General features: G+C 48.6%; 1 protein-coding gene across 4 annotated transcripts in view; it reads left to right on the top strand.

The window, feature by feature from the left end:
- Nucleotides 1–14631, top strand: part of Myh11 (myosin heavy chain 11) — a 103786-nt gene that overhangs the window by 87371 nt on the left and 1784 nt on the right. For 2 of the 4 annotated variants that reach the window (XM_059269937.1, XM_059269938.1), the window contains 13 exons: nt 455–559; nt 650–802; nt 1038–1286; nt 3519–3731; nt 3943–4155; nt 4379–4540; nt 4899–5027; nt 5227–5315; nt 6157–6280; nt 7510–7718; nt 9273–9381; nt 9483–9655; nt 12267–12305. In XM_059269937.1, the coding sequence (XP_059125920.1) occupies nt 455–559; nt 650–802; nt 1038–1286; nt 3519–3731; nt 3943–4155; nt 4379–4540; nt 4899–5027; nt 5227–5315; nt 6157–6280; nt 7510–7718; nt 9273–9381; nt 9483–9655; nt 12267–12297 (1959 nt within the window). In that variant the 3' untranslated portion in view covers nt 12298–12305. The remainder of the gene's footprint in view (nt 1–454; nt 560–649; nt 803–1037; nt 1287–3518; nt 3732–3942; nt 4156–4378; nt 4541–4898; nt 5028–5226; nt 5316–6156; nt 6281–7509; nt 7719–9272; nt 9382–9482; nt 9656–12266; nt 12306–14631) is intronic. The other 2 variants (XM_059269935.1, XM_059269936.1) reach the window with 1 other exon arrangement.

Genomic DNA, 14631 nt, shown 5'->3' on the forward strand with positions numbered 1-14631 from the left:
ATGCCTTTAGCAGCCACCTCTTTGGTGATGGCCATAAAGGTCATGAAAGAGCAATAAGTAGGGGTGAGAGCAGGACCTACCTACAGTTTCCTCCCCAGTGGTAAGGATGAACAAGTCAGGAGTGACTTTCAACACTGGGACTGTGAGATCTGCAGCTCATCTCTGCCAACCTTAGTGTAGACTTGGAATCCAATAAGGTGGATCCTAACTGGGCCCAGTCAATACGATGGGGCTCTGATAGGTTCTTAGAACTGCAGAGTCTAGGCCAGGATTCTCAACTTGTAGCTGATGGTTCCAGAAGGAGCCACAGTTGTCTCTCACTTCCTGGGCATTTTCTGTCACTGGCCACCACAGGTCCTATCCCACAAAGGTATGTGATGTACTCTGAATAAAAAAGCTCCTCTTGCTGATGTGTCATATGAGTTTCAACTCACCAGTCTCTCACCCTTCTCAGAATGAAGTGGAGAGTGTCACAGGCATGCTCAATGAGGCAGAGGGCAAGGCCATCAAACTGACCAAGGATGTGGCATCCCTTGGATCCCAGCTTCAAGACACTCAAGTAAGTATCCTACTGCACCACCTGGGAGACCTGGAGTGCCTGCTTCCTTGGGGGAATTCCTGAGACCGCCATGCATGCTTTCCCTTGTAGGAGCTACTTCAAGAAGAAACTCGGCAGAAGCTCAATGTGTCCACCAAGCTGCGTCAGTTGGAAGATGAGAGGAACAGCCTGCAGGACCAGCTAGATGAGGAGATGGAAGCCAAGCAAAACCTGGAGCGCCATGTTTCCACCCTGAATGTTCAGGTATGGACAGCATACTGGGGCCCACCGTGCATCCTCGCCTCTCTTCTGGGGCCCATAGTGGGTCCCCTCCTCACCTACAGGGTCTGCTGTGACTCTTCTCTGGGGTCCCCATGGGTCCTCTCCTCTCCTCTGGGCCCGTGTGGTTTGTTTGCTCACTAGATCCCTCTGCTGTTGGATTTCCTCAGTGAGGAGGAAGAGGGTTCACTTCTCAGGGCCCAACTCTTGGCCATTCCAGCTCTCGGACTCTAAGAAGAAGCTGCAGGACTTCACAAGCACCGTGGAGGCCATGGAGGAGGGGAAGAAGAGGTTGCAGAAGGAGATGGAGGGCCTCAGCCAGCAGTACGAGGAAAAGGCTGCCGCCTATGACAAACTGGAGAAGACTAAGAACAGGCTTCAGCAGGAGCTGGATGATTTGGTTGTAGACTTGGACAACCAGCGGCAACTGGTGTCCAATCTGGAAAAGAAGCAGAAGAAATTTGATCAGGTAGGGCTGAGAGCTCACTGCCCTGTCCTTGAACATGGGGTGAGGTCAGTTCTGTGAGGCACTGTGGTGGTGCTGGGAGTCTGAATTTCATCTGGACTTTGCTGGAAGCAGTGGAAGGCTATCTTGTCTCATCTTAGGTGGCTATGACATATAAGGGCCACTAGGTCAAGGCATGAACACATCAGAATGCTTAACATTGAGATTTTTCTAGGCACAAACACTGTGAAAACTGCTCACAGACATAGCCTTAAGGGCTGGAATAATCCCTAACCAAATGAGGGTCATTTATCCCATTCACTCAGTGACTACTCAGAAGCACTACTGGATGTTTTAAGTAATTCCAAGCATCTGTTCTTCAGAACATATTATTTAATTTCCACCTTTTTTTTTTTTTTTGAGATGGTCTCCTGTTGGCCGTATTGGCCTTGAACTCACTATGTAGCTTTAGTTGACTTTTAATTTCTGAACTTCTAGTCCTCTTGCTTCCACCTTTGGAGCGCTGGGGTCACTGGTGTGCCATACTCAGTTTTATGCAGTACTGGGGACTGAACCCAGGGCTTCCTGCATGGTGGGCAAACATTCTATCAACTGAGGCACAGCCCCTTCCCTCAAAGTATATGCTTGTTAATACCACTTTCCCCAAATGCTTCATTATATAAAATTTAAAGCAATTGAGTAGTCACTGCCAGAATCAATCACTAACATTGTGCTACATGCATTTTGTCCTACTTTCTTTGGGGTTCGTTGGGGGGTGGAGAGAGGATCTTACTATGTAGCCCTGGCTGGCCTAGAACTTGTAATGTAGACCAGGCTGGCCTCTGACTCACAGAGATCTGCCTGTCTCTGCCTCCCGAGTGCTGGGATTAAAGGTGTGCACCACCATGCTTAGCCCTATCCTAGTTACTTATAATAAAGATGAATCACAGAATCCCAACATATTTAATCTTTTGGGCGCGTTTCAAAGCAAATCACAGATATCTGTGCCCTTCTCCCTTAACATGTCACATTACATATTATATGATACTTGGGCTGGTGAGATGACTTAACATAAAGTTGCTGACAAGATTTATGACCTAAATTCAGTCCCTAAAATCAAAAATCAAATCCACTTGGTGGAAGGAGAGACCAGACTTCCACAAATTGTCCTCTGGTCATCCTGTGGCACACACATATACACAAATAAATATAAATAAACGTAAAAAAAAAAAAAAGACTTAAAAATAGTTTTGCAGCCAGGCATGGTGGCACAGGCCTGAAATTCTGACTCTCAGGAAGATGAAGCAGAAGGATTATGGATTTAAGGTCAGCCTAGGCTAGGATACATAGCAAGACTGTCTCAAAACACTATTATTATTATTATTATTATTATTATTATTATTATTTTATATCTTTGGGGTAAATTTACATATGCTTCAAAGCATACATCCTTTAAGTGTGCAGTCACACTGTTCTGATAAATGCACCTGTTATGACCCAAACTCCTAAATACTAGCTCTAATATATGTTACCCATACTTATAAACATGATTTTATATGTAATATAGGGTTGTTCTAAAACTCAGTTTACAGATTGTGCTGTGAGTCCAAATGCTAGGGGTTCACGGTTCACTGCTCCCCATGACAGGCTTCATCGTGTTGAGCTTGTACAGGACACCCTGGTTCCTCCCTTTCCCAGCAGCCCTTCTGCTCTGGACAGTCATTTGCAGCCATGGTCTCATTATCCAATAGAGGGCCAGAAGTTGTGTTTCACTGTCTTTCTTTTGATATTCTGTGGGGTTTGGTGTCCCCTGTGCTGTTAGAAGGTCCCTGCTGCTCATCTATCTCTACTGAATTCTGCAAGTCTGGTTTTAGGTGCTACGATCTGTAACATGTTGCTCCATCTTCCATCAGATGAAGTTGTGTTAAGTTGAAACAGAGTCATCTTTGACCTTTCTCCAAGCATGTGCATACACCCTCAGGATGGTGCATGGGCTATCTCTGTAAGAAAGATACTTGTGGCCATGCAACAAAAACATCATTCAATGTCACTTTGTCCTCAGTAGCAGATGTGCTAGCCCAATGGGCAGTTTGATCTAGCAGTGAGAAAGTAAGATTATCCTAACTGACTTCCACGTGTATCTAAATTGCTTGCACTTGCACTGGGCACATTCGGTTGTGACAGGGCTTCTTCACGTCTGGCATTCAATGAGCTTCAAGTATGCTGGGGATGCCTCTGAGCCTTGTGTTCTTTCAGTTGTTAGCTGAGGAAAAGAACGTCTCTTCAAAGTATGCTGACGAGAGGGACCGAGCTGAAGCAGAGGCCAGGGAAAAGGAAACAAAGGCTTTGTCCCTAGCGCGGGCCCTCGAGGAAGCCCTGGAAGCCAAAGAGGAGCTGGAGAGGACCAACAAGATGCTCAAAGCTGAGATGGAAGACCTGGTCAGCTCCAAGGATGATGTGGGCAAGAATGTAAGTGGTTCTGAATCTCATCAACTGGTGCCTCACTGAGGTGCATCAGTCTGCTGTGGGCACAGGAGGCCAGGGAATAGCAGCAGGGGCTGAGACATCAGGACTCATGTCAGATTCTAGCAGCCTAGGCCACTGCTCTAGTATCATGAGCCTCCATTCCGTGAGGGTGAAGCCTCACTTAAGCAAAGGCCTTACCCACTCTGCTTTCCAGGTGCATGAGCTAGAGAAATCTAAGCGTGCCTTGGAGACCCAGATGGAAGAGATGAAAACCCAGCTGGAGGAGCTGGAGGATGAGCTGCAGGCCACTGAGGATGCCAAGTTGAGGCTGGAGGTCAACATGCAGGCCCTCAAGGGCCAATTTGAACGAGATCTCCAGGCTCGAGATGAGCAGAATGAGGAGAAGCGGAGGCAACTGCAGCGGCAGGTGAGTCAGCTCTCATCTGTGACTGGGGACAACCCCATCCTCCATCCTTACTTGCTGCCAAGATTCATGACCTAAATTCAGCCCCTAAAACCTACTTGGTGGAAGCAGTGGACACCCCTAACCCCACCAGATTGTTCTGAGTCCCTGGGAGCTCAAGGAGTAGCTAAGTGAGCCCAGGCTCTGAGGGGCATCCCCGTAGCCTGTACCTTTCTTTCTGGCTCAGCTGCATGAGTATGAAACAGAACTGGAAGATGAACGGAAGCAGAGGGCTCTGGCAGCAGCAGCCAAGAAGAAGCTGGAAGGGGACCTGAAAGACCTGGAGCTTCAGGCTGACTCGGCCATCAAAGGGAGGGAAGAAGCCATCAAGCAGCTTCGAAAACTGCAGGTGGGTGATGCTGTGTTCAGGGAAGAAGGAATGTAGGGTGAAGAAGAGGCCAGGTGCATCAGTGTGGAGACCTCAGGAAGCAGCCTGCCTCTGTCAGAGGTGCAGGCCAGCAGCTGACTCTGTGCCACTATTTAGCCACAGATGTTTGTTTTCTGAGTGAGGCACCATTACTGGGCTCTTGTCCACTCTCCTCAGTTCACATGGAGGATTCTAACACTAGAGGCCTGGGGCCCAGCCAAGCATCAGGAATACACCAAGATAAACTGGAAATTCCAAGGGGTTGGCATGCAGAGGTAAGTCTCCCTGTGCAGAATCAGGTGAGTGAAACGGGTCTTGCTTGTCCTGTTGACTCATGCAGGCTCAGATGAAGGACTTCCAGAGAGAGCTGGATGATGCCCGTGCCTCCAGAGATGAGATCTTTGCCACCTCAAAAGAGAATGAGAAGAAAGCCAAGAGCCTGGAAGCAGACCTCATGCAGCTCCAGGAGGTAGCAGCTTTTCCTGCTGGTGTGGCAGGACCCACACTGCTCCCCTAGGCTCAGACACACAGATTTCCTTCCCTTTACCAGCTTCTTTCTAAATGAGTGTCCCTCCCTCCCACAAAGAGCAAAGAGAGCCTCCCTGAGCTCAGAAGGGTAACTACATTTCAAATGTGCAGGTAGCTAGAGCCTCTCTCTCCTGCTTCAGGACCTAGCAGCAGCTGAGAGAGCTCGCAAGCAAGCTGACCTGGAGAAGGAGGAGCTGGCTGAGGAGCTGGCCAGCAGCCTGTCAGGAAGGTAAGGCTGCATGGGAGGCAGGTGGACCTGGGGTGAGAGAACAACCAGCATGAATGTGCACCGGGACCCTCACTTCAATGACAGCAAATCAGAGCCCTGACAGAACAGACTGGGGCTTGGAAATGTGTCATTTCATTCATTCTGTGTGAGTAGGGGCAGGGGCAAAGACAGACATTGTTCCTGCCCCACTCTAGTTTAGCTGGTGCTGGTCTGTATGTAAGTCCCGGTTCACCATTTCCTAGCAGGATGTATCTAATTTTGCTCTGCTATGGCTCAGATACGTGAGAGGCTGCTTAAAGGAGAAAGGGCTTATCATGGTCTGAGAAGATTCAGTCCAAGGTCTTCGGCTCTGCTGATCCTGGACTCAGGCTAGTACAGGACATCATGGTGGCAGGAGCATGCTGAAGAGGCTGTTCACCTCAGGGCAGACAGGAAATTGTGAATTTAAGAAGGGAGTGGAGTCCCAAAGGACACCCATCTACCCTACCCCACTGTGACCTGCTCCTTCCAACTAACCTCCATTTCCTGCTTCTCATCATCCAGGAATTCCATTATGTTTTGAATCCATCAAGGAATTAACCCATTTATTAAGCCAGAGCCTCAGAATCTAGTCACTTATCAGAGGCCAGCAGTTGGTAACCAAGCCCCCAGTACATGAGTTTGTGAGGAACATTTCATATTCAAACCATGACACAAGGTGATCTTGGGTGACTTTAGTCTCCTCTGAGCTTGTTTCCCCAGTTTAGAGAATCAGGGCCACCTGAGACAGCACCTTTCCAGGGAGAGTGTCCTATAATTGGGTAAGGTCCGTGGGTCCCCAAGGCAACTTCATTCCCCTCAGGAATACACTGCAGGATGAGAAGCGCCGCCTGGAGACAAGAATTGCCCAGCTGGAGGAGGAGCTGGAGGAAGAGCAGGGCAACATGGAGGCCATGAGTGACAGGGTCCGCAAGGCCACCCTACAGGTAGGAGATACTGAGGTTAGGGTGAAGGGAAAGGGAGGGGACAACTCCTTGGGCCATTTAAGTTAGTACAGTGGACTCAGTAAGCAACCTGCCCCTGTCTGGTGCCCAATTAGTTCTTGGTGGCTGCTTCTGCCGTACACAGGATGCCTATACTGGGCACTCAGCCACTAGACTCAAAATAGCAGACACCTGGGGCCTACAGTGAGGCAAGACCACTTGGCCATGTTCCCCACACAGGAGCAAAGTTCCTTGGGTTTCCTGAGACAGGGTCTAGGTGAAGCCCAAGAGTGACTAAGTAGCAATGCACCACGGGTCTGCTTTGTGTCAGCTCCAGGGATGGAGGAGAGAGAGGAAACTTGGAAATAAGGTCCAGGATTCTTCCTCCTTATCTTAGTTAGGGTTTCTATTGCTGTGAGAAAACACCATAACCAAAACGCAAATTGGGAAGGAAAGGGTTTATTTGGCTTATACTTCAGCATTGCTGTTCATCACTGAAGGAAGTCAGGAGAGGAACTCAAACAGGGCAGGAACCTGGAGGCAGGAGCTGATAGGGGAGCTGCTTACTGGCTTGCTTCCTTGGCTTGCTCAGCCTGCTTTCTTATAGAACTCAAGGACCATCAGCCCAGGGATGGCACCACCTACCATGGGTTGGACCTTCCACCATTGATCACTAATTGAGAAAATGCCTTCCAGCTGGATCTCATTGAGTCATTTCCTCAACTGAGGCACCTTCCTCTGTGATGACTCTAGCTTGTGTCAAGTTGACACTCAAAACCTTCTTGTCCACTAGTGGCATGCCTGTACCTGTCTGCTATCTTCAGAAGACTCTGGACAGACCTGCAGGGTCTTATCTGGCTCTCTCTACCACATGGCCATCATAAATGACTCTAGTGTTTTCCCTCAGTGCTCTTTGCTCAGTCCCAAGAGTCCTTAGTGCCTCTGTGGAGTGGAAGCTTCCTGAGCATCTCTGTGTGATGGGTGCCAGGGACCTTTTTGTAGCCCCTCAGTGTCTGGGCTAGGGAACATGGGAAGAACTGAACAGGAGGTCCCTGGCTCAGTCTAGGTGACACAGGAGGCTTCTGAGCTAAGTCTTGGAGTGACGAGGAATGGAGTGGATGGAGAGAGAGAGAATGCAGGTGTTCTAGCCTTAGGGGCCCATGGCAGTAGACTTGTTCTGATACCCACCCCAGCTCTATGATTTCTGCCTCATGGCCATTCCTCTTCCCCAGGCTGAGCAACTGAGCAATGAGCTGGCCACAGAGCGCAGTGCAGCTCAGAAGAATGAGAGTGCCCGGCAGCAGCTGGAGCGCCAAAACAAGGAACTCCGTAGCAAGTTGCAGGAGATAGAGGGTGCCGTCAAAGCCAAACTCAAGTCTACTGTTGCGGCCCTGGAGGCTAAGATTGCACAGCTGGAGGAGCAGGTTGAGCAGGAGGCCAGGTATGGGGCATTGGAGCTCCAGTCTCAGCTTTCTGGAGACCAGAAGGGAGCGCTGGGGGAATCATTTACCCTAAGAGCCTCATTTCTGGAATATGACAATGGAGTTCACTGGTGGCCACACTGCAGGGATGTGCTGAGGACAGAATGGAGACACAAAGTACTAGGCTTGTCTCTAGCCAAGAGCAAACCCTCCAAATGTTAGTTGCTGTTAGGATGGTGATGGTCCTCCAGACATGAGCCAGCCTTGATGGGCACCTGCCTGCCACCAGGTACATGAAAGATCTAACCACCACCCCACAGACACAAGAAAGCTTTCTTGCTTAATCGTGAGTCACAGCATCTTTACAACTTAATGTTTTAAAGATTCTGAGCTACTTATACCAGCTTTCTGGATGATTCACACAATCCTGTGGTTTTTAGTTTACTTGCAGATGTGCAGAATGATCATATTTTTAGAACATTTGCATCAGCTCAAAAACAAAAACAAAAACCCAGCAACAACAAAAACATCCTTTGTCCTTCCTTCCCCATCATCCCCAACTATACCTGGGATGGCTCATGCTGAGTCCATTGATGACTTTTCTCACTTTGACAAGCTGCCTGATCAAAAGCAACTTAAGACAGGGTTTGTTTTGGTTCCTCATGTGGGAAAGGCATTATGGAGCAGCTTGTTTTGGGGTCAGCTCACCTGCCACTGCTGCTTCTTACATATTGGTGGATCAGGCATCAGAGAGTTTGGGCTAAACCAGAAGCAAATATCAGCTTTAAGTCCTGCCTCTATTGACCCATTCAGCTAGCTAAACCACGTGACCCACAACTAAGCTAAGTTCTACAACCTTGCCAAATGGCCTGTCCTGCTGGGTATCAAACATTTGCCTATGGGGGCATCTCACATCAATGAAAACCTTTTGTGGCTGGCTCATTTCTTCACAAGAGGTTCTTAGGTCAGTGGGTTGTATCATGCCTTGATACCTCACCTTTCTTTATTCTACATCTGGCTCTCTTTGGGGTAACTCTTGATTTGGGGATTGAAGAAGCTAGGATGTATTGTTTGGCTTTACTCTTTTGGGGACCTGCCCCCCAGCTCCCAAATAAATTACACATGGAGGCTTATTCTTAATTATGAATATCCGGCCTTAGCTTGGCTTAGTTTCTAGCCAGCTTTCCTTAACTTAGCTTATCCCATCTACCTTTTGCCTCTGGGCTTTTCCCATTCTCTTACTTCTGTAACTTACTCTTATTCCATGGCTTGCTGGGTGGCTGGCCCCTGGAGTCCTCTCCATTCCCAGATTTCTCCCTCTATATAGTCTTTCTGCCGGCCAGCTCCACCTATCCTTTCTCCTGCCTTGCTATTGGCCATTTCTTTATTAGACCATCAGGTGTTTTACACAGGCACAGTAACACAGGTTTACAAAGTTAAACAAATGCAACATAAACAAAAGTAACACACTTTAAAATAATATTCTACTACAGGGATGCCATGTCTAGGTTAACATACCAACTATAAGGATGCCATCTCAATCTGAAATTACCTTCCTTTCCTCTCTATGACAGAGAGAAACAGGCAGCTACCAAGTCACTGAAGCAAAAGGACAAGAAGCTGAAGGAGGTCCTGCTGCAGGTGGAGGATGAGCGCAAGATGGCAGAACAGTACAAGGAGCAGGTAGCCACAGCTGCTGCCCCTTCCTCCCTGTCTTGGCCTTACCCAGAGCTTTGGGGCCCCACATGTACAGCCTTGCTGACCCACTGTCCTTCCCATGGCAGGCAGAGAAAGGAAATACCAAGGTCAAGCAGCTGAAGAGGCAGCTGGAAGAGGCAGAGGAAGAGTCCCAGCGCATCAATGCCAACCGCAGGAAGCTGCAGCGGGAGCTAGATGAGGCTACTGAGAGTAACGAGGCCATGGGCCGAGAGGTGAATGCCCTCAAGAGCAAGCTCAGGTGAGGAATTGGGGGGGACAGCTGGGGGTGGGCTTGCCAGCCTGAAGTGCCTGCCCTGCACCCCTGCATCTACTCCCCTGCATCCCTATACCCAACAGTACCCTCAACTCCCTCTCACCTTTGTGATTCACTGGACATTTTTACTAGTCCAGAAGCCTATCCTTCATTGCAGGATGGATAACTACCTACCAACCCTCATTTCTTATCTTCTTTTTTTTTTTTTTTGGTTTTTTGAGACAGGGTTTCTCTGTGTAGCTTTGTGCCTTTCCTGGAACTCACTTGGTAGCCCAGGCTGGCCTCGAACTCACAGAGATCCGGCCGGCTCTGCCTCCCGAGTGCTGGGATTAAAGGCGTGCGCCACCACTGCCCGGCTCTTATCTTCTTTTTGAACCTTCTATCTCAGGTTCTCACCCTCAGCACACTGCTGTGTCGGCTAGGGTTGGGCTGGGCTATACATATAAGGTGTTCAGCAGGCCCATCTACCCGACACTGTGACAGCTACAAATGTCTCCAGAAGTTGCCAGGTGGCCCCTCATGAAGATGCCCTGCCCACACTATTGTGGGGACTGGGTTCAGTCCTCTTGGTCAAGGCTGCCTCCCACTCTATACCATGTCATTCTGGACACTCCAGCCTTCTAGCCTCTCTTCCTCCACTGTTCTCTGTGATTTTAATATCCTAGGAGCTTTGCTTTCTGTCCCTTGATCTTGTTGCACTCTTGGATGTGACGAGAGACTCTAGAATCCTTACTGCACTGTAGGCATCCTGCCAGTGGTAGCTATCTAGCTAGCTCTGTGTTCTTTGCTCCCTCCATGTTTTCTTCCATGGCCTCCAGTGGCTCCAGCTTCCTTTCCATGGTCAACCATGCACCTGCCCTTTATGCCTCATCACTCTGTAGCCCTTTCTTGCTTTTCGGGCTTCATTAGGCTGGTGCCAGGCCCAACCCTAGTGTAATACCTTCTGCATAGCCGAGACACGAACTAGATGACAGCCCACTGCCACTTCCATTCTGAGTGTGCTGATAGCTAACTAATCTCCCCAACAAGTAGATTTCTTATCTCTCATCTCACTTTCCACTGATGATCTCACTTCTTTTTTAACTGGAAAACAGAAGTGATAGTGAAATACACACCAGTCTTCCCCTACATCGCCCTGACATCTGTGCTGAACTATGTAGCAGAGCCAAGGCCTTGTTAAACCTAGCCCTCATCAGCTTTGCATTCCCTTTGTGCACCTGGGTGCTGTCTCACTCTCCTTCAGTTATTCCGTTAAATGAACATCCTAATCCTGCTTTTCTGCCACCCCTTTCCACATACAATGTGCAGGTAGCATCAATCAATGGCCTTCTTTAGGCTACAACATGGCTGCAAATAGCCCGTGGTAGAGTGACCATCACAGGACCTCTTCCCTGGGCCTCACAGGGCTTACTCCCCTGGCTGCCCTTCTCTCTCCATCACAAACCCACTATGCATTGGACTACCCAGGTTCCATCTTGGTCTCTTTTTCATCTTTTTACTTTCAGTGATCTGTTTTGAAAGGAGCCTCGAGTCCCTCAAGATGAGAATGTTATGGTTCCTACTTGACAGGCTAGAAACCATTGTTCCCAACTTTTCCAGTCTAGTAAAGGTATAGGAGATGCTCCACTGCTGAAGGTTCAATACACAAGAGCTGTTTCCACAATGACCCAAAGAATGTGCCCTGAGTAGCAGGGCTGGAGGACAGTCACCTCAGCTATCTGCCCCTGTACTGATGTCTCTCTTCTCTCTTAGGCTTAATGGTTCTTTGAGGTCATGTTTACCATCTCTGTGGGTTCTGCCCACTTACTTGACCTGTGGTGGTACGGGCCCAAGATAGAACCAAACCATTTTGTCATGCCAATATGTACCACATTCTCTAAGTCTAGGTGCACAGACACATGAGCTCAAACCCTAGAGCTGTGTGGCAAGAAATCAAATAAGGAATCAGCAGACAAGAAACCACTGAGCAAGTTTCACAGTGTTGTTGGCCAGGTAGATGGCTTTCTACGCGCCTGAAACATCTGCCATGCTGCTCATCACCTCCCACTTAGCTGCCAAAGCCAACAGAGACCAGAGCTAGGGCAGTGGCTCACTTGGTAATTCTTCGAGCACGAGGACCCAAGTTCAATTCCATAAAACAAGTTGGGCATGGTGGTAGATTTTGGAATCCCAGTTCTGGGGAGGCAGACACAGGAGTATTCCTGGGACTTCTCAGCCAGCTAGCCTAGCCCAATGGGTGAACTCTGGGCCAGTGAGAACCTGTCTGAAAAAACAAGATAGGTAGTGTTCATGAAGATGATATCCACACACAGCACACATACGTGCACATGCATCTGGTCCAACACTGGCCTTTCAGACTGGCCTTTTCTTACCTTTGTACAATGCCGGGATTTCTAGGTGGTTCTCACGTGACTCGGGAGGACAGAAGTTTAAATAGTGCCTGTCGTTGTTTTTAGTGCCAGTTTCTCCAGGCTGGCTCTCTGGTTCATGTTGACTTAGAAGTACCTTTCATTAATTGAAGCTAGTGCCTTTAGCATACTTAACTGGCTCCCTCCCAAGTGTGGATGGTAACCTCTGGGGACTCTCTCTGTTTCAGAGGGCCCCCCTCACAGGAAACTTCGCAGTGAGCCACCAGGTATCTTGTGTCTCCACCTTTGCAGCTCCTGTGTGTCATGTTGTCCCTATTCCTCTATGCCCAGCACCCCTTCCTTGTCCCCATTCCTCTGTGCCCAACACCCCTTCCTTGTCCCCATTCCTCTATGCCCAGCACCCCTTCCTTGTCCCCATTCCTCTATGCCCAGCACCCCTTCCTTGTCCCCATTCCTCTGTGCCCAGCACCCCTTCCTTGTCCCTAATCCTCTGTCTCAGCACCCCTTCCTTGTCCCTAATCCTCTGTCTCAGCACCCCTTCCTTATCCCCATTCTTCTGTGCCCAGCACTCCTTCCCTGTGTCCTCCCTTTTCCAAGTCCTTGCAAATTTCTGTGAGATCCCCCAATCTGAAGGCTTGGCTTAGTTCAGAATTGTGAATGTAAGGAACAGACCTCATCTCTTGAGTCATTGCCCTTCCTTCTGGCATTTTTTCAAACATGGCTTCTAGCAAAACACCTTGATCACATCTCCATTAGATTTTAAAAGTCTGCATGCTTTGTTTTGTTTTTTTTATTTGTTTGTTTTGGTTTTGGTTTTGTTGTTTTGTGACAGTGTCTCATATAAGCCAGGCTGTCCTTGAACTCACTATGTAGACAAGGGTGACCTTAAGCTAGAAATCTACCTGCTTCTGTCTCCCAAGTGCTGTAGTTACAGGCATGTGCCACTACACTGTTTTATGTGATACTGAGGATGGAACCCAGAGATTTATGCTTGCATGGTAGACAAGTACTTTACCAACTGAGCTACAGCCCTAGCCCTTGCAGGGATTGTTCTTAGCTGCATGCTGAGGCCACTCATACACTGTCAGGATGCTCAGCAGTGTACTTTCCTTGTACAGGTGAGATACCTTCCCCTTTGCATAACCCCTAGAAAATGGACCTGGCTTCTATCTGGCTGGCCTGGGTCATAGTCCAGAATAAAATAAACACAGGGCCACATTGACCACAGCCCAGAAACTCATCTACTCATGGTTAAACTTGTCCTGTCCAAAGGACATGAGCACTCCCTGACATAGCACAGATGCCAGGGCTTCAAATGGCTTGATCTTGGGCTCAATGCTTACTGCCCAATTTTCAGTACATGAGGGTGGGAATTGGACATTACCTGTAGGAACCTTTTCTGGAGGCCTCATGGGCTTGCACATTTTCACGGTCAGGGGAATGGACTCAAAGTACATGGGGCCCTTGTCAATAAGGGGTTTCTGCTTCTCTGGGATTTTAAGCATCTTTTTTTTTTTTTTTTTTTTTTCTGGTATCGTGTAGCCAGGCAACAAAGGCCCAATGGAGTTCCCAGTCCCCAAACTGAGGCTAAAGACACCCTTGCTTGTTATCTACCTGTTCCTTGTAGAACTTCAACTTTGCTCTTGCTGCCAAATACTTAAAGCTGGTTGAGGTTTTGCAGAGAGCATCCCCAAGGATGCGAGGGGGGAGCAGAGGAACCTTCTCTAGCCAACAGGAAACAATGTCCTGGCAAAATAGCAGAGGCTTCCACTCTCCTATGGAGGCCTGTTCTGCTCACAGTGCCTAGAGTAAACTCCAAGAGTTTGGAAATACAACCCTCCAGGAGGAGAGACCCTTTAAGAAAACCTTTGGCAGGGTCCCTTATTTCCTGTAACTGAGAGTTGGTATCAACCTTTTTTTTTGGTTTGTTTATTTTTGTTTGTTTGTTTTGTTTTTGTTTTTGTTTTTGAAGACAGGGTTTCTCTGAGTAGCCCTGGCTGTCCTGGACCTCAATCTGTAGACCAGGCTGGCCTTGACCTCAGAGATCCACCTGCCTCTGCCTCCCGAGTGCTGAGATTAACTGTGTGCACCACCACCGCCCAGCTGGTATCAACCTTTTGTTTAGGATTTGGAACCACTCTTTCCAATAGTGATCCCTGCACTGGAACCATGCCCCTGCAGACTCTCTTGATGACTAGGGCATGACTTGTGTCTGAGGTTAAGGGACAAATCTTTTGAGTCAGCAAATACAGACTTTCCCAAAAGACACAAAGTGACTAGAACCTCAATGTAGACTTAAACAATTTCCAGCCCAGGCCACCACCCACTGGGTTCAGGTTCCCAAGCAAAAATGTAGCTGTGAGGAGAGGGCCACTAACAGTCACCTCTCCACAATGCACTCTAGGCCCCTTCTCTCTGACCCACAGCATTGAGAAGAAATGGGCAAGGAAGTGGCCCTTCTGAAGCGACCCTCTGAAGCTGGCCAGGGTGTCTTACTTTGGGAGTGGCTACAACTTTTGAAGTATTTATTCCTGATCACTGCATCTTAGGAAACCCTGAAAGGTTCACACTGGGAGCTCCCCCACCTGCCGA

Source organism: Peromyscus eremicus, chromosome 8a, assembly GCF_949786415.1.
Source record: "Peromyscus eremicus chromosome 8a, PerEre_H2_v1, whole genome shotgun sequence".
Taxonomy (NCBI): domain Eukaryota; kingdom Metazoa; phylum Chordata; class Mammalia; order Rodentia; family Cricetidae; genus Peromyscus; species Peromyscus eremicus.